The 24,220-nt window shown below is 35.6% G+C and overlaps 1 protein-coding gene across 1 annotated transcript; it reads left to right on the top strand.

Moving 5' to 3' along the window:
• The first annotated feature begins 1,197 nt into the window (after positions 1-1,197).
• On the top strand, positions 1,198-23,882 carry LOC121423648 (PHD finger protein 24-like). The gene is made up of 7 exons (XM_041619064.1): positions 1,198-2,731; positions 15,961-16,146; positions 17,428-17,506; positions 18,025-18,224; positions 19,475-19,647; positions 20,257-20,361; positions 21,419-23,882. Exons 1-7 carry the CDS (start codon positions 2,153-2,155, stop codon positions 21,528-21,530), a joined length of 1,434 nt encoding a protein of 477 aa, XP_041474998.1. The 5' UTR covers positions 1,198-2,152; the 3' UTR covers positions 21,531-23,882.
• The last annotated feature ends 338 nt before the right edge of the window (positions 23,883-24,220 follow it).

Genomic DNA, 24,220 nt, shown 5'->3' with positions numbered 1-24,220 from the left:
TGTCGATTGGTCTATTCATTGTCGTCCACTGCTGACTGTTGTCTAGTCTCATCCCAGATGGTCCAATCCCATTTCGTCGCCAAGTATTTCGTGTAATAATATTTGGGATTTTAATTACCATTTAATATTTACTATTTGTCTAATTTACTTGGTCAAACACCACACCACGATGGCTGGATAGACAGGAACAAATTTTCATTCGACTATGTTAAAAATAAATAAAAAATATATAAATGAAGAAGCGGTAATAAGACCAACTGGGCATTGCCATTGGACTAGATGAGAAATAGACTTAGTGGGTATTCTACAGTCCAAGTGTAGTGTAGACTAAATGCCAGGACCAAAATAATGTCAATTAGACCACATTTATAGGAGACCAAATGAATAAAGCCGATGTTGGGCAATCTGAGAAGTAGACAAACTCCTTGTAAACCATAGACCATTAGGATGTCGTCAGACTCGCTTGAGGCTTAATTATGATTACGTAGCAATAGAGTGTACACTCGTTGTGGGTAATTATCGATCTTTTATCAAAGAAAAGATCGTGAACTTTACAAAGAAATCTAATTCCAAGGAGCGGGGTTTTGACAAAGAGCGTACCATGGTCGGGTGCACCATTGAAAGTGTCATGCTCTGAAAAGACTGAACTCATTAACTGAGATCACTGCCGAAATAAACTAAATTAACTAAAATAGTGATAGTAGGAGAAGCAATGTTAGCTGGAAGAGCTGTCATTTCTTTTCAATTCAAGCTGCATGTGGTATACTTTTTTGAAATCGTGTATTTGCCATTTTTGAAAAATATACTGACGTCTATTTCTATATATGGTTCCCCATAATCATATGAACATGATTTCAAATCTGAAATCGATCAATAAATGGCATAAATAATGGGCTTGTATTTGATAAGTAACGTTGAAATGACGTAAACATAGACCTCCATTTTTATCACTTTTCCCTTTGAACCGTAGTAACCATCACATGGGGATAAACATCCATTGATTTCGTAGAACCGCAAACGAAAACTCTTACGTAAGCCCTTTACACCTATGTCATCTGTCATCAAAGAATATATGAAGTTAATATCGATTTTCCTAAGTAAAGTGATAAGTCGACTGAAAGAACCAGCGGTTATGGATACCACCTCAGAATGAATAAAATAGGTTAAGATCAAAAGGTTCGATGAAGCCTTCCAAAACACAAACCTGTTCCGTTTAGTGAACTCACGACAACGCAGTTCGATGAGCAGACGACCATACGAAATTGTGACGTCACGGGCGCGCGCTATTGTTGGTGGATTATTTTCCTTCCAATTTCGCTGAGCAAAAAAGTGATGCACAATCATTTGAAGCGGAGACTCCCACTGCAGACCGGTAGAAGAAAACATTGCCCTTTATACGTGCATCTATTAAATAAAACACAGTATATTTATGCTAGAATCGTGATGTATATAACTGCTTGTAATCAATTTATCATTGGATAATCTGGAGAAAAAAAAAGTTCTCAGAAATATCTGCCGCACTTGATACAGTTTCCTCAGATCGTGGTTTGATGACTAAACAAATTTGCATAGATCGATGTCGTGGGTAATTTAACAACTTGGAAACGAGATAAGTGCCTAGTTCACCTGAACTCTGGAACCATTACCATGTCCGATCCTCGAGAGCATGTTTACTAACTCCTGACCTAAGGATATTTTCTCCGGACTTGAAGCCCTTGTTTTTATCTGACTGAAATTCTATTTCTTTGCTTTTCTGTTTATTGCATTGACGTAACATGTACTGCATCTAAATCCAGGAGTATTGTATTTCTAAGCAAAGGAGAGGTCACAAACGCTTCGCAACACTTCACACTTTTATGACCAGCCATACTAATACCAATTGACAACCAGTTAGGACATCGTCGCGTCTTCGATAAGCCTCTTAAGCATTGTCATTCTTTGGTTGGTTTCTGGTCGACCCCTAAAGGCTTCTCTCGTTTGGAATCGTTGCCTGGCAGTTTGGGGAATGGGTTGATGATCTAAATGGAGGAAAACAACGGATCACTTTCACCAAGCGTTTGTCCGTCATCAAGTTGATTGGAAATTTTAGAGTTTGGAGTTTTAATAGAAGTCTTAATCTGCAGATCTCATCGGCAGCGTGCACCCTGCCGACATGGGGGTGACGGTGAGTAAAAATGAAGAAACGCGGACAAGTAAACCACTTCAGGATTTTAAGAAAGTGTCAACAAGGGTGGGAAAGATCGGGGTCCTAGCCCGACAAGCCCGGCTCAAGTCGGAAACGAAAAATGAAGAATCCATCCACAAGGATTCCTCGGTGTCGAATGGACACCAAGTGGATGCCTATCTCAAACCCAGGGAAGAACTGACCCCGTATCGAAGACCGTCCGTCGCGCAGTTCTACGACGGGGACGACACGGGACATACGCTTGTATATAAGGACACCAGCGATGCTTGGGCGGCGCTCAGGGCGGGGACGGTCGTGGACAATATTGAGGAGATACCGGAGACTGAAATAAGCGTGGTTGAAAGTACGCTCGGAGGATACAAAACTGTGGAGAAAACCAGAGGAGCTATGGGAAGTCACCATTTTACGAGCGATGGGGAGTTCGACAGCGGGACCGATTCGACGTATCTAGGGAGTGTAAGGGAACAATCGTTATCATCGACCAGGGACGATGATTTCACCATCCCTTTCTCAGACGGTGTCGAACCGAAAGGATGGAAAGAAAAGGTATAGTATAAACTCTTAATGGTCTTACATAGTAGTTACACGGTATCAACAACTGGGTCGGGTGATGTTTTATTGCTTGGCAGATGTGTAAAAGCAATCGTTTTCGTCATTATTTATAATTAAGAAAAATGATCGAGTACTTGATCTGCATTAAGAAAAAGAAATGTTAATTTTTGTGTATTCAGTATAACAACATCAGAAAACACCAACATCACTATTTTTTAATACGATTTACAATAAATCTGCATCTTACATTACTTTACAATGAAATACTGTTTGATGATCATTATGAGTCTTCAAGACTTAACTTTTCTTCTTTTTTGGGGGGGTAGAAAACAGTAGTTAGCGATTTTGTGCAATGATGTTTTGACGAGAATAGCAACATAACAGGATAAGTGCTTCTACATAGTTATCTTTCTGAACACTTCCATTTGTGGTTATAACCACTGTCAACAATATATTTACGAAGCAAGGATTAAGATCAAGTCCATTCCAAGTCCGCTTACTTTCTCCAAAAATATTCAATATCATTGGCGACATGCAAATAATGAGCCGATGATGTCACTCATCTATATCCCTTTTTTCTTTGTAACTAAATGTAAAAGTATATCAAATTGTGTAAAGCTGTATGGTTTTCATGAACAGTTGATGTCAAAAGTCATCATCATACTGAATCTGAAAACTGATCAGCATCTTTGTCACTAAATCTATAATAAAGACCCCCGTTATTTGATATTAAATACAAAATGCGAAATATTTGGTACCATCGTTTTTCTCGTTCGCATTCATAAATGTTTTATTTACATCATATTTTGCTAATGTTTACAGCTTGATTTTTAAAAATTCTATTCATTCAAATAAACATTTTGAAGGGGTGGACTTGACCTGACTTTATGATGTAAAATACGTCATATTTGTCAAATTTGAATTGTTTTCGGGTAAAGAAGTTATCCCTCTTTTGTTTGGGTCACAGTTCGTCAACACTTTCCAAAGTTTCAAAAACCTGGGGAGGGGGATCATTTGCTTTTGCATGCCCCACTTTGTGAAATAGCCTTCCTTGAGACATAAAAAATGTACCTCTGTCGAAACTTTCAAAAATCTTCTAAAAACTTTTTTTAGTTAATTATTAGCTCTTTATGCGCCTTGATTAGTCTACAGAGTGGATTTGGCGCTTTATAAGTCACATTATTATTATTACTTTATTTATTTATTTTTTGAGGGGGTGGAGGTGCTAGATATTTAAAAATGACGTCATTTTTTCCTCATTCATGTAAGAGGGGTATTAAAATGAACCGAACCAGAACTCCACTTTCATTCTTTCTCCCTCTTTTTTCACTACTTGGAGGGCAGTCACCCCTGTCCCTTTATTTGACTCCGCCCCCGTTTCTATATAGGCATCGTCTAATTTAGGTGGTAAAATTATCCCAACTAAATTAGCATAATAAATTTTAAGCGTGTTCATCAACTAATAATTCCCCCCGCATTACCTTAATTCATCTATGCGGTTATTGTCCTATTTTATCTTTTCATATATCTCAATTATTGTCTAGAGTTAGTGCATTTATTAGTATTACCACGCACAGTAAGTGGATAGCATGTAAGTTGTATATTGTTGGGTTGGGGAGTGCGTGGCCACTCGCCAGTCGCTTGCCATTAAACAAATTACAATTATTGTTCGTGGTCGGTAGAATAGATGGGAACAAGTGCATAATCTCGCAAATAATTGACTTGAATTTCAGCCAAACCATGATAATGGCATTATCTTTTTTTTATTCGTCATTACCAGAGGGGAATTTCTGTGTATCGTACAATTCAACGGTGAGATGGTAATCATTCTAGACCCGCTTATAGCGGTAAATAGATGAATCCAATATCAGAGCGCCGTAACTCGCGGCGGCTACAGAATGATGGTTTCCAAAGAACAATAAAATCATTATTAATTGATTATGCAATGAGCCAGGTTCGTTGCTATGTCAGAATATAAATGATCTTCAAATCTTAATTCGTACACATGTTAATTTTTAGCAGAAGAAAAGCAAACATGATACGAAACGTTTACATCTTTTTGTATTCGATAGTATAACCATGGATATAGTATAGTATTCCTTATAGTAGTGCAGTATTTATTTTCCATATAAAAAGAAAAAAATATATACAAAACAGATGGATAACCCATATTCAGTTTTGTCAACATGACAATACTGTGCATAATAATGTACAATAAAAAGGAAACACATATGAAAATAAAGAAGCATAGCGTTTACATTAAATAAAACAAAATAAAAAAAATTATATATATCTCCATGGTAACTTAAACCAAGGATCCATGCTTAAACATTGTTATAACCCCCCTAGAGTCATCTCCCAAATTGTAAAATTACCATAAACCAGCATCTCGGCCGGAAGACACCCTTTCTAACCCATCATCATATTTTATCAACATATTTTGGGGACCCTAACTTCAGAGGCTTAGTCTCACATGGGCCCCTTTCTCGGGCAAGTGTCCAGGGGTCGAGGGGGGGGTGTAAAATTTGAACTTTACACAGAAAAAAGATATACCCCAAAAGAGCCAAAAGTGATAACTTCTTTCTTTTCTTTTTGCTTTTCAATTTTTTCTGGAGATCAAAGACCCTGCATTTGGGAGTGATGACCCCCCCCCTTTGTTTTTGTTTTCTGGACGGAAGTCACAAATAATTTTGGATCCGCGTTTACAGAGAAGGAGGGTTACAGAGAAAAATTAACTTATGATATTTGTTTATTTTCAAAGATTGTTTGCCTTGCAACCGGGTCATTTTTTTTTTTCTATTTTTAGAATGACCGGCAATAACTCCACCACAAAATAAAAAAAGAAAATGAAAAAATCCGATACAATCGATATTTATCGACACCTACGTTACCGACACAAAGCAACTTCGCTGCCAGATGAACAATCGTCTGGAAGTAACTCGTGCTATATTTAGAAATGTTTCATGATGCATTCTCGAAATGTAGCCACTTGAAGATGTTTAAGGTGAGATAAAGCCAGTGCAAACATGGATCCATGAGAGCTTTGAGTTGGGCGGCAAAGGGACATCGGGGCTGGGCGAAGAATGGGACAAAGAGACTCATAAGTAGCGGCGTTTGTTTGCTAATTTGTCGATATAAACATTCAACATAACGATTTAACATTTCTTTTAACACTTACATAATACGTTCGATGTCTGTGTACATGATGTAGAAAAGATGAGGCGAATGGAGATGCGTATATATGGGACGTGTTTACAAACTGGTGGTTTTTTTTGGAGGGGGGGGGGGGTCTGGGGCGGTATAGCGGGATTGGAGAACCCAAATGATGTTGCAAAATTGTATAATAATATTTCGGATGATTAATTTTGCTTCAAAATTAGTTGAATATCCGACACTTTTTACCTTTTAACTTGCCACAGAATTTTTCACTTACTAATGATAATAACAATGATGATGATGGTGATGACAATATTAATAATAATGACAATAATAATAATAAGAAGAACAATAATAATAATAATAATATTAATGATAATAACAATTATAATAATAAATATGATAGTAATAATAACAATGATAACGGTATATTTACCCAGGGTATAGCCACTACTTCAGTTCTGAAAACTGTTCTCCCAGCGGGCCCTGATATTATTATCACTCCGGCTTTATCTCTACTACCTAGGCGCTCAAGTATTTGAGGAGTTTCTTCCTACCCATTCACCTCACCTGGGTGGGGTGCAGCACAATATGGGTGAATTTCTTGCTTAAAGAAAACACGCCGTGTCTAGGATTAGAAACCACGTCCCTCAGATTGAAAGACGAGTGTCTTGTAAGACCACGACCTATTAATCCTTTGGGATCAGTCGCTTTATTCTCTCGCAATTTCCTGAAATAGTGCACTTATATTCTAAACTTTATATTCTGGACTTTTCTCCTCAGTCTACCACTTAGTAAATTGAATTCTTTTATATCAGATTGATGGGTGTGGCCACGATGGTATCTTAAAACACACAAAAAATGGTAAGGAGTGGTGGTGTACCGTACTTTGAAAACCTCACAAGGAGGGCCAAGATTTTTGACAACTACAAAAAAGAGAAAAGGAGGTATAATGACACCATCATTTGCGCCATCATGACACACACATGCACACACAAAACACCCTCAACATTTTCTCATATATTTAAAAAAAAAGGTATAAAAATTTGGTCAATATTTATGTTCCAATAATGTCGGTTAAATTTCTAAATTTTTCTTCCCTGGAGGCGTTGTGAAAATATATTACTGCTTTGAAGCAGAAAATTTGAATATCAACAGATTACAACCTAAATCTGTAAGCTTTACAGTTAACTCCACAATGTGGAAATCTAAATCCTTGTAAAATCTGCATGTCGCTATCATGACTATTCAGAGTCGATTCCGATTTATTTTTAATCCTTGGAATTTAGGACGTAAGGTAAAGCTTTCAGCAAGTTGGCCTCTCAGAAAGGGAAAAAATGTGACGTATTATTCTTCTTTTAATTTTTCGTTCCAAAAGATATTCCACTCCAAAAGAAATATTCAAATAATCACGAATGGAAATGTCTGTAACAAAAAGCTATTTGCATATTGGATTTTTTAAATAGGATTTTAGGTAAATTTGTAGAGTTGTTTACATTTGTAGCTTGTTTATAATATACAAGAGATCTGTAATGAACTAATGCAATTCTTCCTCTTCTTTTTTTTCTTCTTCTCATTCTTCTTCATCTTCTCATCATCATCATCATCATCATCATCGTTATTATTATAATTTTTATGATTATTCTTATTACCATTATTATTTGATAGACACACATGGACTGTATGTACTGAAAATGCTTTTTAATTGCTTACTGTAACCACGATAACAGAGCATAAAAACCCCAAATGGTATTGGGTATAAATATTTTTCTTTCAATTCAACGCAATATAATGAATATTAACGCAATCTCATGTATCAGCTTTTAGATTGGATTTTCAAGAAGTAGGCATATGCGACTTTAAGACAATCTTTCATCTCATGGCAATTTAAATCAATATGCTTTATATTTACCAAATCTAATTGTTTTATAGGCTTAAAACCCCCCACGGCAGTGTACTTTTTTGCATTTGCTCTCTGGCATCATTCCCGTCGTGTAACGCCACCAGTACCACACGTCAGTAACAGACGTGTCTATTTGAATTACATAATATGAGTAAATAACATATTCCATTCAGGACACCTCATGAGAAAGCTTACAAAGGCCCGCTGAGCCCAAAGGCAGATTAACGGCTACAAACAACCGGATAAACAAATAGAGAATTTGAGTCAAGGAAACCGTACAAACATTTGAAGACCGGCGATGATGAACGCGTATATACTCCTTCGGATGGTGCCCCAAATTACTAGTGCTTCCATAAACATGAGTCTTGACTATATAAAAAAGATTTAGTTCTTCCGATTTTTCGTATTACCTGCATAGCAAAGCGAGACTTGTCCGGCGACAAGTCCACCCCAACAAAAATCGATTTGAACAAAAAGAAAAAAATCTTACAGCATAACACTGAAAATGTCATAACTTTTACATCAGATTTTGATGAAATTTTCAGCATTATGCTTGTATGATTTTTCTCTTTTTCTTCAAATCAACATCTCCTCTCATTCAAATTTTCCTTCCCTATCCACTTTTGATATATTCCTATTATTTTGTGCGATAAAAGATAAGTCTCTTTTATTGCACTCTACAGTCTGGTTTTCTATCCCTTTTCCTTTCGAGGCCTCCATCACTTTCAAGCTCCAAGCTTAAGATTTCTATTTCACATTTCTATATATTTATGTTCAGTAATTAAAGAAAAATGTATGTATAGATATAATTTTCACAGTACAGTTGATATTTTATAATGATTTATGTACATTATTCATTATGTTTGAAAAAATATTTGCCTATTATGTAATATTGAAAAAAATTATTATACTTGTATAAACTTTGTTTTTGTTTTGAAATGTGGAAATAAAATAAATCAAATCAAATCAAATCAAAATCAAACATTTTTCTGGGGTGGACTTAACGTTTAACCAAGGTTAAGTATTTAAAATGTCATCATAAATTGGAAAGTATATGGACCTATTTCAACGAACTTTGATATGAGGGTAATCAAATATTACTTAACGCCCTACCTGAGTCTCAGTTTACATGGCCAAGGTCAATGTTAGTTAGAATCGATGAACTTAGACCATGTTAGGGGAATCAATATTGAAATCTTAACCAAGGTTAAGTTTTTGAAATGTCATCTTAACTTAAAAACTATATGAAACTAGTTCATAAAACTTAGACATATAAGAGTAATGGTGTATCACTGAAAATCCCGCTCGAGTTTCAGGTCACAGGACCAAGGTGAATGGTCAATTAGGGTCAACGAACTTTGACCATGTTGCTGTTATTTTTGGAATTGTCATCATAACATTGACATTTTATGAATCTATTTCATGAAACTTAAACATAAGAGCAATGAAGTATCCATCAACATCCTGTGCGAGTTTCAGGTCATTTGACCAAGGTCAAAGGTCTGTTAGGGTCAACGAACTTTGGTTATGTTTGTGGAATTGTCACTATAACTTAATAAGTTTGTGGATTTAGTTCATTAAAGTTGGACATAATTATTAAGAACAACCATGTGTTCCTGAATATCAATTTATTATTTTTATATTGTCTGTTTTGACAATAAGGAGTAGGATGATCAAATCATATTTATAATGATGATAATGATGATATATTAGAATAATGATAACTACTACTACTACTACTACTACTACTACTACTACTACTACTACTACTATACTACCACTACTACTACTACTACTACTACTACTACTACTACTACTACTACTACTACTACTACTACTACTACTACTACTACTGCTACTACTACTACTACTACTACTACTACTACTACTACTACTACTACTACTACTACTACTACTATACTACTACTATACTACTATTACTACTACTACTACTACTACTACTACTACTATTAATGTACTACCACTACTACAACAACAACATCATCATCAACAACAACAAGAACAGCAACTACTACTACTCCTCCTCCTACTACTACTTCTACTACGAATAAGCAAGTAATAGTAATGATGATAATAGTAGCATGAATTTGATTTATAAAAAAATTATTGGTTTCGAAATAAATTTAAGCGTATATAACACAACAAAGCAAGAAGCGCTAGTAATCGAAAAGTAATTTTCTGCATGTATGACGGGTTGATTGAATAAAAATATTCCGTGTCGTTACTACTGAGTGTCATTTCGTATCCAGCATTCGATTGATCATACAACGTTCCCAAATTTCATTTATATAATTGACTTTATCCCTATCAGACTCATATAATTATAAGTGGTGTAATGGAAAAAAAAGAATAAAAAATAGGGGGCCAGACGTGTTATGTTGGACAAAAGTTCTTTTAAAAAATGAGAGTGAGCGAAACGAGCGAGAAAAATATGATTATGTGATAGATTTTGACATATAGTATTTCCGTGTGAAGCACACTATCTATCAAATTAAATAGATTCTGTATGCTTATGTTTATGATTTTACTACGCGAATGTTAGTTATACATTGTTTAACTGCTTTAATGGGGGAGATATCTCTACAGACTCATCTCTTTTTTTTTTTGGGGGGGGGGGTGGATTATGACCCCCCCCTTTCCTTTACTGTTAAACATTAAACACATATACGCGATTTTTCTCTTTAAAAATTGTTGTATAATAAATATGTTGAATTGTTACACTCTTATTAATGTTAGGCAACATAGTTCACTGTCCACACAACATTATTGGTTAAAATTTTATCCAATTCTGGGTAGTCTTAAACCAATAATGTGTGTTTTGGGTAAAGTATTGGTTGAAAACTACCCAGAGTTGGATAAATTTTCTTTTTACCAATTGTTGTTTGGACAGTATGTTGCCCAACATTTTAAGAGTGTACGAAGTAACCTACAATGTAACAATATGATTTTTTGATGAACTAAGGTAATTTGAGCTCAACTGAATTTCAGTATATAATAAATAGTGATTTCAAGCCCAAGTATTTTTCCTCTGCGCCAATCAGATGCAAAGTACAGTCTAACAAGATGTCGGTGAAAATCACTGAATAATATTTTATGAAATTATATCATTAGTGCTTCCCAGGAGTAGATGGCACTATATATGCATGTATAGATGAACGATATTATTCGAATCAGAATAAGCAGAGTCCTTAGAGATGTTTACATCTCGAAACAATGTCTTCATTAATTCTACTTTCATCCGTTATACCACTCGGTCACATTATAATATACTCTAGTAGACAATTGTCATAATGAAATTGTGATATTTATCAGGATGTCATATTTAATTGCTGATGACCAGTGCGCCGGACCAACAGAAACAAGTAGCAATTAGATACACAGGTCTATTAAAATAATCGTCATACACTGCCTCTACATCTAAGCCCTCCGAGAAAATGATACATGCACGCGTGGAACTTTGGCTTCTTGTTGCCTGGCGACGGGAGACAACAAACTCCGAATGGGGTAATGGCTGGATTAGCATAAAATGATGGCGCGCGAGGAGATGTCGTCTGCTTCGAGACTGAACCTTGGAGCAAAGGTCGGTGATCCTATCAAAATTGTGAAAATGGAGAATTTGATATTTTTAAAGACGGGTGGGTTTCAATACAGGAAGAATTAATGCTGTTAGCAAGCAGTTTCACTCTAAAAAAAAATGAATGTTAAATCAACATTTGAAAGGTTGGAGGAGTGATAACATTTTCTAAATGTTGCATTTACCACTTTAAGGGGTTCTACCCAACACTAAAAATGTTGGATTTAGCTTTATACAAGGTTGGAGGTAACATTTGGAAAAGGTTGTGTCTCCTCCAACCTGTTTAATGTTGATTTAACATTCCATTTTCTAGAGTGTTGTTGACGTACAAGGATTTTATGACAATGTCTTTGAGTGGGTATTTGAATCTAGAATGGTTGTCATCATCACGTATCCGTAAAATCTATGGTATATCACAAACGAAGTAAATAAAGAAAAATGTATCCCAAGCGAAAAAATAATAAAAAAACAAAATAAAGCAACAACAACAACAACAAAAAACAACATGTAAACGATTCAGGATACTATTCACACTTTGATTTAGATTTTTATTTTTATTTTTTTGGCTTAACCACTTAATGACCAGCGTTACCGTGGAAACATAATTATAGGCACATGTTATTACCATGGAGATTTCAAAAGCTTTTCAATTAATGACTTTGTAAATTGCGAAGGACCATTAGAAGACCATTTTTTAACAAGTGGTACTGTAAGACATGGGAACTGGGATGGTATGGGGGGGGGGGGGGCTATATATATGAGTTCATCTTGTACTTGCGCCTCAGACCCAGGAAGTCGCATAATTTCATGTTCATTTAATACATGTTACAGGTAATGATAGTGCTACTATCTTTTCATGCAACAATAACAACCTAGATGCAAATACAATGTATCTATCTATTGAACATAACAATTTTTCAGAAGTCGATGTAAAATGTCTCTTTACATGTTTTAAATTGGTTTGGTGTAGGTTATTTGTTGCACGCATTTGTGTAGCTTCTATTAGACCACATGGAATACTGTGAGAGGTCAATGCATTCTAGTAGTAATCTCTAGGAATGTATATGACTGAGTGTGTTTAATTAAGTGATAGCAATTAACATGGACGATAGAGAGATGGAATGGATATCGCTAGTTGTACAGTATATTGGAGACACAAGGATGGAGAATGGTAAGAGGGTCGGATACTTATAATGGAAGAAATTAATATACAGAACAGAATACTGGTAGTAAAATTGTTACAGTGTAGTAGAATCCGGGAGTAGAATGAAGGAAAGAAAGAGAGAAAGAAAGGGAGAGTACAAGAGAAAGAATGAAATTTGCAGAGCGCAACAAAAAAAAAGAACAAAGGGAAGGGGGGGGGGGGCTCTCCGAGAAAGAGCAGAGGAGGAGAGAGAAGGGGGGGGGGTAAGGGTATGTAGCATGGTCAAGTAGCATACCTAAAGTGAAGAAAGTAGCTCAGAATTATGAAATAAAACTGGAAAATAGACAAATTATTAATGACATTAGCAAATTTAGACTATAAAATATAAAACACCCCCAAAAAAGGAATTAAAAAAGAGATCGGGATGGAGGGGATGAGAAAAAGCGGAACAAGGGAAGTACTGAACGATAGATGATCGAAATTCGAATATGAAGAACATAAAAATGCAGCTAGATTGAAGAAACGACCCACCCCCCCCAAAAAAAAAAACAGTAGAAATTTAGATAGAAAATAAATTTATATTACTCGAGAGATCACACAGAAAATATGTAGAGAGCAAAGAAAGAGAAAAGGGGAGAAAAGAAGGGGGAAGAGAGGGGGGGGGGGTCTGCATCGTTTTTATCGCTATAAACGTTTACAGGTCAACTGTTTTGTGAACTTAAAGGAAGCTTTGAAAATGTCAAAATTTTTATTTAAAATCCGATTTTACTGAAATTTTAAGTGCTACGCGGTTTTTTCTATTTTTAGTCAAATCACCTCTGTTGTTTGGGGTGGTCTTGTCCTTTAACGATCGATTGATTGGCATCACGAGTCGGATAAAAACAAGCTATTTCATTACGGTAATGGATGTCATTACTAGCGTGTTTATGAAAATGAACTGAAAAACAGGGGTATAGTTTGCTGCCCAGCAACGGTGCCGCGTGTTCAATGAAGATTTGATGTTGATGATTGCATGGTCGATTTTAATCATTAGCAATTAAAGGCAGAAAAATAGAGAATCCCCGCGCCAAATATTGACGAACATAACAACAAAAACAACAACAAACGTGACGGTTATCACTTACATCCGCACTATCGACTACACTACTCAACAATAGTTCATGAATGCCATGTAATTGTACCTTTTTAGCTAGTATGGAAATTCGAATTGTTAAACTAAAACAAAGAAGGGCAATTTTAACCAAATTCATCTAGAAATTCTAATAATAATGGACGTGTACTTTCATTTAACTGTATATATGAATATCTTTAAAAACATTTTTTTTGTATTTTGTGACAAGATCAATTATTTTAATTGACGACATATGAGTAAGTTTTAAATGAATCATCATTATCTAGTCCCTCCCTTCCTCCTCCGTTTTACTGTAATACAATTTCTGCTCATAAATTCTACATCATTTGATTATGACAATAATACAACACAAAATTTAAAAGAAATCTTTAAATTTTAAATCGTCTGTTTATTGACTGTTTGCTTTATCAGTTCTTAAGTCACATTAGCTTGCATCAATATCCGATTTATACAAGCATTGATATAGCCTAACTTATCCACTGGGTTAAATGAAAATTATTAGATTTCTTAATATTTTGAATTACAAAGCAACATATTAATATCTAATTTTATCTGGATTATTTGAAGTTGCAAAGCTTGTATTGAAATTCATCAATGTTTAAATTCTAAAATCAGCGATCGATCTTTTGACTGGCGTAAAACATCGATTTGAAATTATTTTATTGCATTGTATGTTATTCAGTTGTTAGATGATATTTCGATTCCAACGATACACACTTAGGAAGCACTTGGAACTTTCGCTTGAATCGCTTATTGATTCGACGCGAACACGAGCTGATGTCAAGTTTATAAAATCAATAAAACTTTGGTGATGACAAGAACTCGTATAGCCATGGTTTGTGTGGTGGAGGGGTGGATTATTGTGTGTGTTTGGGGTGGGGGGGGGGGTCGTCGCTGACACCGGTTTGTTGCGGGCCTCATCACACCAGCATCATCCTTAGCATCACCACCACCACCATCATCATCGTCGTCATCATCATCAACGTCATCATCATTTTTATCATCATCACCATCATCATCGTCATCATCATCGTCATCATCATTGTCATCGTCACCATCGTCATCATCGTCATCATCGTCATCATCATCATCATCATCATCATCATCATCGTCATCATCATCATCACCATCATCATCATCACCATTTTCCTCTAGGATCATTTACAAAAATATAGCATCGTTGCCATTAACAATATAATTTCCTTTGCTATTCCTTACTGCAAGTGTCTCTAAAATCTACGATGTATCAGTTTCCAGTAATACTGCACCCTCACGTGTTATTCAACGCTCACGTGTTATTCAATAAAATGCCACTCTTTGTATTCCTATATTTTCATTTTCATAACTGTTTATGATCAATTTAGTGCAGGGAAATTAAACAATTAGCTCAGTCAGCATGTCTTAACGCTCAGTCAAGTGAACTTCATTTAGCGTCTTTGCGGGAGGTGATTTTTGTATGAAACAATAAATGACGTGAATACAAATATAAGAAATATAATTGCACGCTCAGCCGTAAACATATACGCTAACTTTATTTCAGAAAACACGTGGGTTTATATATATTCCACACTGATGCGTTCTTGAACATGGCATCTGTGTAGTGTAAAGTGAGATGACATTTGATATATACTGTATATATAAATGTATACTGTATGTTTCTTCGCATTTGATTTATATAGCCGTCATAAACCTAAATTATCACTGTGAATAGATAATCTCGTGTCTTATACATATTATGTTACGTCAGTTATTCTACCGTGTGATTTTTCCCTTTTTCAATGGCAGTGAGATCAATGTACTATTCATATAAAAAAATAATGATATCTGGTGCGTATGTCAAAATGGGCAATGATTGAAAAAAAGTCTATACAGTTATAAAATTGCAATTTGCTTTCAAATTGTTGTTGAATTATATATTCTCATTATTGATATCGCAAGTTCTGTATCGATTAATGGTCGTGGAAAGAGGTGCGGTGGCCGAGTGGTCTATAAGGCGCCTGGCTATATATGGAAAGTCCGTGGTTCGATCCCTGGCCGCGGCACCTAAGTCCGTGAGCAAGGCATTTAACCTACTATGCTCTTTTCTCCTGCTTTCAAATAAATGGAAATGTTATAAGCATTACTGGTAACTAAGTGTGCACTTGTTAAAAAAAGGAAAGTAAGCCAAACCAAATATCTAATAAAAACAAATCAAACCAAATCAATTCAAGTTAAGTCAAGTCAGATTGAGTCGAGTCGAATTGCATCGAATCGAATCAAATCACATGTCTTAATTTATTATTATTTTTTTTAGATTGAATCTCAGGAAAAATGTACCCTTTGTGAAACCAACTCTGGACACGAGGTATTCCCCTGCCGTATCTGTACTCTCGTCTTCCACGAACATTGTATGAGGAGAAAAGGACAACTCCACGACAGCGAGGCCGTCAAAGCGCTACGTCAGGCAAATACCAACATCGGCTGGTCATGTAACGAATGCGTGAGTATGCTGTTGTCACTGTGACAGCACTGAGTGTTGTGGGCGCGCTCCTCTTATCCTGCTGCATATTGCAACTTGTTGGAGGAGTCAGAGCCGAGTCAGAGCACTGGAACACGTCTTTATGATAGTGACTTAAAAGCACGGACCGGGCTGAAAGTATTTATAGCTTGATAAATAGAGAAGAATTCACTGAGCAAAATGCTGAATATTTCATCAAAATCGGATAACAACCAACAAAGTTATTGAATTTTAAAGTTTAGCAATATTTTGTGATAATAGTCGTCATGAATATTCATTAGGTGGGCTGAGGATGTCACATCCCCACTTGTTCTTTTGTATTTTATTATATGAAATTGGCTTTATTCAAATTTTTTCCTCCAAGAACTAGAAAAATTGGATTGACAATTGATTTAGCACATTAGATATTCATTGCTGCAACTTACAAATAATGACAAAAATGTGATTTCACGTAATGACATAAGGGTTAGGGTTAGACATAAGAAAACGTTAAGTGAGATGTGACATCATCAGCCCACCTAATGAATTTTCATGACGACCGTTAAATAGAATGGGGGGGGGGGCATTTATTTGTCCGACTAGTTGTAAGATGTCACAACTTTCCTTGCTTTTTGATTGGCTGAGAAGCACGGTTTTCTCCAATGTCTAGCTGTTTCTATGGTAACAGTGAGATAAATCAAATTTTGTTTGATAAAACACTTGACATGTTCTTTCATGAAATGAAAATCTAATTATTTGGTGATAATGTGGAGTCTTTTGTGGACACAATTGTTCTTTCCTTTTCTCATTTTTTTTGTGGCGGTGGAACTTTTTGGGGAAGGGAAGGGGGGTCTCGCACTCGAAGCCCTCACTCTGTAATCCAGCGTTGATGGTATTGGTCAGGGCTTCCCAGGTGAAGTAATTTTAGCGACTCTCAAGATCATGAAGATTCTGAAATGTTTGTAACCTGAGTAGTAGCAACGTCAGTTCTAGTGGTCAATGTTTGCTCATTTAGCAAGTTCGAATCGAAACATGATTGATTGGAAATGGACTTGAGCAATTAAGAGAACAAACTCTAGAAACAATGGTAGGTAGGTCCACAGTCACCCCAATGAAATGTAGACTGAAAAATCGGAACCCGAAGGTAGCTCAAAGATGAATTAAGGAAAGTGAACATTAACCTACAAATCGACCCTCAGTTTCAGTGTTATCTTTTATTAAACAATAAAATGGCAATCCGTGTGATTTTTACTATTTATTTGTTTTGATTTGTTTTGTTCTCAGGAGAATCTAGGTCAGCTTCTTAGCGATGATGAGATGTTTGAGCTAATGGAAATCTTCGAAAGATGTGATGTCGATTCAGGTAAAATAAGAAAAGAAAAAAAAAGAAATCCATTTCTTTAAGGCCCGGTCACTCTGCCGTTTAACATTACCGTCTAAGGAATGGAATCAATTTCTTATAATGACTATGTCATATATTATTTCTTTTCTATTTTGCAATTGGAAACCTTCAATTTTCCCTATAAGATGCATCTGTATTAAAACCATCTTCTGGTATTTTTAAGATAATAATTGTCAAGGAATTTCTTAAGATATTATTTGGCCGGCTTGACATCCTTTGCATGCTCCAAAAGACATAAAAAATAAATAGGGTCTCTTCAATCTTTTGAAATACTCTTTGGCGTGAATTTTCTGAAATAATGCCGTGTTAAAAAACTCAGCCCCCCAATTTTGGTGTCATACAGCGGTTCATTGTCGTCCAGGATTGTCCTATATGATAGGCTAATGGAATTTTGAATGATCCAAGACAAAAAAAAATCGTTTATATTAACATTGACATTCACGATCTCGGTTTATCCCATTCATTCCATCCCATAATAGATGCAACGATTTCGCTCGAGGAATTCATCGAGTACCGGCGACTTGTGATCAAAGACCACGAGAACCGTGATCTCACCAAGGACGAGGTCGAGGATGAAACACGGAACTTCAAGTCCATGGACACCGATAGAACAGGCACGCTATCCTGGTGGGAGTTCCTCAATCATGAAGCTATCAGAAGACTAGCAACCAGGTCAAAGGTCGGTTTTATATAACTATCACCATCATCACCATCATCATCATCATTATCATCATCATCATTATCATCATCATCATTATCATCATCATCATCATCATCACCATCATCATCATTATCATAATCATCATCATCATCACTATCATCACCATCATTATCATCATCATCATCATACACCAGCATATACATGTACATGATGACTGTTCCAAGATTGTTTCTTTGCACAGATTTTCTTTCTTATATAATAATAATAATCATAATTCATACAAGAATAGATCATGCAGATGCAGTTATTTATCAACTAAAATTTAGTGAATTATAATGAGCGCGTTTTTTTCTGCATGACATAATGAGGAATATATAGCCTAATATAAGAATTCTCCACTTACACGGTTAATGGAATGAAGCCCAGTCTTTACTGTTTTTCCTTTTGAAATTAATATTGAAAGGAAAATATCTTTGTCTACGCTAGTCATGGCCTTGATTCGCCATAATAAACCATTGTATTTGAGTAGGCTAGCAAACATGGGTATGTTTTGAGCTGTGTATTTGCGGGAACACGTCTGAGTTATTGATTAGCATCGAGTCAAGTGGACCTACTGATAGAATGTTTTGTTGAGAGGGAGAGAGAGAGAGAGGGGGAAGGGGGGGGGTGGAGAAAGACAGCAGAAAGTCCTTCGGAAAACCGCGAGAGTGGATTTTTCACCCCCCCTCACGAATGGGGTACTCGCCCTATACGTTTTTGTATACTGCCACTGCGCGACTGCTACAGATTGGTTTGGTTTTATTTGATCTGATTTATACTTACAATTGCGAAATTAGAAGGGGGGGGGGGTTACGGGATTCTAAAACGTCTCAAAAGAGTTAGTTGGCCCTATTCGTCATAGGATGTAAAACCGTGGCGAAAATCTTGGAACACATTTTCAAGTTCACATAATTTCAGATCATCAGAGCGTGGGCATAATGGTCAAAATTACGATTTGAAATGGGTACGGAATAATGCGACTCATCGGTACACTCCCTCCACTGGAAATATCTACTCCTGAGGAGCGTTTCATTAACATTTTTGTCCGACAAGTTGTCAGATCTGACAACTTTCCTTGATAATGATTGGCTGAGAGTCACTGTTACCATAGTAACTGTCGGATAAAACAGTACTCGTCGGATAAAACGTCCGACAAGTCCTTTCATGAAACGCTCCCCTGGATGAATGAATCTGAATTCAAATGTTTTTAAAATGATTTTATCTTACAGAAGAAGTTGGTGCAACTACTGAAGCCGAAGGAGATTCAAACATTGCGAACAAACTTCCTAGTATTCGATACAGACGGCGATGGGTGTGTGACGGAGTACGAAGCCAGACGAGCATTTAAAAATTGGTTCTCTAAATTCATCGAGGATCCTTACGAAATGTCTCCAGATGCACAGTAAGAGTTTTCTTTCGACAATCAGAAGTGTAACTTGTATGAGTTTCTTTATTTTTACCATCCTTTATTTTTTTAAATTTATTTATGTTTACAGTTTGATAATCCCCGTATTTCAACGATACCACGACGTCAATGTTATTTTAAACGTTATGTTGCATTATTGAATAGATAATAATAGAACACTGTAAAAAAGAAATTGGTAAAATTTTTACCACCATGAGGGTAATTATGTGTCCGACCAATTTGGGGCTGTATTTTACCCATTGCGGGAAGAATATTGTCCCGTAAGGTTAAAAAATAAGCAGCAATTACTTTAGAATGGGCAAAATTTCATAACACTAGATAAATTAAATGCCCAAAAGAAATGCCAAATGTTGGTTGGATACATAATTACCCTCAGGGAGCACTTTTACCCAATATTTTTTAGAGTGAACCAAAAAAATGAAAGTTGAAAAGAAATACAAAAACTGTAATTATAAAGCAAAACATTCGAATCCTAAAAGTTTTTCTCTCTCTCTCAGTCAGTTTTGACACCATACTCTCATAATTTATTAACGCACTATCAATCTTATTGCTTTGACTTCTCTGTTATTTTGAATCACATTACAGACGTCGTCTGGGAAGTCAGACCTCACTACGTATGTCATCAGAGCTAGCGTCGCATGTAAACACAAATACGGGTATGCTGATGGGGGCTGACAGTGACCGTTCAGGGTAAGATACAGATACGGAAGTCGACTTATTTTACTTCGCAAGTCGACATGTCGACACGAGGTATATTTACAAGTCGTATATAACTTTTTTGTTAGAAGTCGACTTGGCGAAATATACTTAGCTGTCGTCACGTCGACAAACAGTTTGATCAGTCGACTTGACAAAATTAAATCGACATATCGGAATTAGGCTCGCTATTTTCACACATCATGATGACAGTATTCTCTAGAAGTCTATTTGCTATTTGGTTAATTACATTGTAATATATGAATATGTCGTCATTTCCACTTACTAAATTTGTTAAGTCGAAAGAGCAGTAACCTTCATTTCCTGATATATTCGTGTAATTTAATGGCTTATATCTGCTTGCTATTCTGACGAAGTGAAAAACCCTGGATTATTATACTGGTAGTTATCAACGACTGACAAGTAATCAATATTCCTGAAAAATACATGGAATATGTTGCATTGTTTCTGTGGTAGGCCTATATGTCATTGAATCGCAAATTGTTTTCGATAGCAACTTTTATTGGACCGGTCCCTGTTCCATCATTCAAACTAAGTGACAGACTTCGTTAAACTACTTATGTCCTTATTCATGAAAGATTCCATGAAAGAAGAGTATACTCATCATTCCGAAGGTTTGTTATCTGGAAAAATTCGTGCGAACTACTTAATTACACCGAGATATCCGTTCGTCCTAACATGACAAAGGGTTTGTTAATCCGAACATCGGTCTCATTAATCCGAAGTTTTTTTGTAAATTATAAGAGAAAATAAAGTTCATTATCTGATGTTTTGATAGTCTAAGAAATGAGATTCGTTAGTACGAAAATAACTAATGAACTATTCCTTGCTTAATTTTTAGACTAACTAACCTTCGAATAGCGATCCTCATTTCGTTATCGGATTAACAAGCATTCGAAAATTTCGAACCTTCATAATAAGGCTTTCCAGATAACGAGCTGTAGCCGAAAATTACCGTTACAATTCTGTTTCCATTTCCATTTAATTACATTTAAAATGACATTTCCTTTCCTGATTTCTTTCAATGCAGCTCTGTATCGTGGGAGGAGTATGTTATGGAACAAGCGCTCTACACACTGGCTGTGCGACCCAATATCGGACCGGTCAAAATATCCAGGCGGCCTACGTTCTGCTCATTTTGAAGATCCGTTTATGATATCTTTGAACTGTTCAAAATTGAATTTCAACACTGTTGAAAGACGATGTCATCAGCTCTGGATGTACATGTAATTTGTTGTACTGCCATTATTCCAATTAAACGGATAGAGATGTACGCAAGTTTTTTGGTAAAGTGTTCTTTGGTCTACGCGTGCTTTGCGTAGGCCTATACGCTCCGTCTGGTATAATTCCACATGCCTGCATGGTCTAATTGTACCCCGTCTACTAAACTTTCGATCTAATTGCCATTTAGACCATGTCCCCATTGGCGGCGGAAGCCAAAACTTTAGGGGGACCTCTACAATTTTTGACAAGCAAAAAAAAAAAGGTTATCAACAAAAAATTTAGGGGGGAGGATCATCCCCCACCTAAAATTTAGGAGGGGACACCCCCGCTTCTGCCGCCTATATGCATGTAACATTTGTATAATTGCATGGCTATATCATTTTTTCGACCACACACTTGGTCTAGCACCACTCGTTCTATTTGGTGAGTTGAACTGTTTATGAAACAATTTTTCATCTTACAAATTCAAAAAGAAAAGAAGTGAAGTGCAAATAAAATCAAGTGGGCATTGAGACTAGACCAAGTCTTTTCCGAAAGAGAAACTCAACTTTCATCGTCCACTTTCTCGCCTATCCGTTTCACTTCTACCTCTATTCGCTTTCTCTTCGTCCTTTCCGCGATGGTGTTTCCGCGATTGGTAGACCAATTTTTTTCGGCAGACCAAACGGCATTAGACTAAATTGATAGCAGACTTAAATGGATTTATTAGCCCATGTGGTTTAGACCAACTTGATTAAAGACCAAGAGAACACTGAAGATTCCACATGAATGTATTATTAGCATGGTGGTTGGAAAACTGTTTTTATTCGAAATTGCCTTTAAGATAAACGCAGTTATAGGCTATGCAAAGAGATGTTCAATATGAAAATATAAAAAGAAACTATATGGTTTCCAGGATAATGAAGGGCATTATCATAAAGATTACATTGAAGTAATGTACATTTCTTTTTAATTCTTCTTTTTGTTTGCGTTGACTCTTGTTATGTATAAAATATTGGCATGATTTGATTTGACATGTAAAATTATTGAAAAGTCAAGTAAATTGTAAAACTATACTCGTTATCTAAATCATTGGAACAGAATTCATTGTTTTTTTTATTTTTTATATATTTACATTTTTTATTTTCCATCCACATCAACGGACTTGCATTGTTTGTTGGTGTTCACGACAAAACACGACAAACATGTGTGTTTACTAGTAAGATATAGTAAAAAAAAAAAACTGTAATTCCATGCATGTGAGCCATTCTTTGTGGAACCTAAACGAATAACAGAAATGAAATAAAGTCATGATAACACAAAATTATATCAAATATACTGGCCGAAGATTAATTTGGTAAATGTTCGATAATGTGAGTTACTGTGAATTATGATTCCACTCTCATAGTAATGACTGGCCGTATAAAGCTTTTCATGTAAACACACAAACACACACCCTCATACACCCACAAAAACAATTATGATCCAAAATATCATATTTTATATTATACATCGTTAACACAATTTGTGTTTTAATGTGATAAACACTTTCATTTTATCTGACAATAAATTTTGAAAATCGATCTAGATTTACTCATTTCAAAGGCGTAACAGGAACAGAAAATATATTTTTTTTGGGTCGATTGTTTCCTTACTGCATTCATAAGCCATACTTTTGCTGTATGTTTTATTTTTTCTTTTGTTTGTATTTCTTTCTGCAAAGTGTTCAGTATTAATCATTATATGGAATGTGCGCGTTTTTTTGTTTGTAGTTAAATGAATAGTGCATGCAGTGATAATTGTATGCACCTTAAAATAAGACTATGCAACTTACTCGTCAATATCGCATCTGATGTGTGCCTTATAAGAAAGACCAATTTAGCTTTATATTTCTCATGAATTCTCCAATTGATAAATTTTAGCTTATTTTGCAGAAAGCCCATTTGTTCCCCCACTTTGAATAACCTCGAGGCTCGAGCTTAAACTAATAAACCAAAATCAAATATAAACTGTGCTACGAAAGATGCTCTCCTGACTTTAGTTCGAGTTCACAGTTTGCCTTATGCAGTTACACTATCAAATTAAGTTTTGTTATATGAAATATATAGGTGCACGATAGTCAGTTAAGTATCATATACAGTAGAAATGTTCCACAATTCAGCTACTATAATATTTTTATCATGGAAAGGAAAATGCGCTTGTAGATTTGTTCTTCATTCTGTTCGTTACTAATTTGTTAGAGATCACTTGTCTGTTTCATCTCAATCAACGAACGTAAAGGCCGATAAAGGTCCACCGAGGAAAATGCTCACTTGAATAAATAGAGAAAATTAAACTAGCATAGTGCTGAAAATTTCATCAAAATCGGATGTAAAATATGAAAAATATGACATTTTAAATTTTCGCTTATTTTTCACAAAACAGTGATAATTATGCACAATAGGTGAGTCAGTCGATGATGTCCATCACTAACTATTTTTTTTTTATTGTTTGAATTATACAATATTTCATTTTTTTAATAGATTTGACAATAAGGACCAACTTGACTGAACCATATAGTATTAAACAATGCTAATTTCAACATGTTCAGGAAGTAATCAATCGTTGTATCACTCGACAATGAGGAAAA

The sequence above is a fragment of the Lytechinus variegatus genome, chromosome 11 (genome assembly GCF_018143015.1).
Source record: "Lytechinus variegatus isolate NC3 chromosome 11, Lvar_3.0, whole genome shotgun sequence".
NCBI classification, from domain to species: domain Eukaryota; kingdom Metazoa; phylum Echinodermata; class Echinoidea; order Temnopleuroida; family Toxopneustidae; genus Lytechinus; species Lytechinus variegatus.
This window is presented reverse-complemented; position numbering and strand designations above follow the sequence as displayed.

What these genes read in the sequence shown, in the direction of transcription:
- LOC121423648 (XM_041619064.1), top strand. Translation starts at nt 2,153, where the DNA reads ATGGGGGTGACGGTGAGTAAAAATGAAGAAACGCGGACAAGTAAACCA. An exon ending in CGAAAGGATGGAAAGAAAAG is followed by an intron (nt 2,732 to 15,960) that starts GTATAGTATAAA and finishes TATTTTTTTTAG; the next exon opens with ATTGAATCTCAGGAAAAATG. An exon ending in GAAATGTCTCCAGATGCACA is followed by an intron (nt 19,648 to 20,256) that starts GTAAGAGTTTTC and finishes ATCACATTACAG; the next exon opens with ACGTCGTCTGGGAAGTCAGA.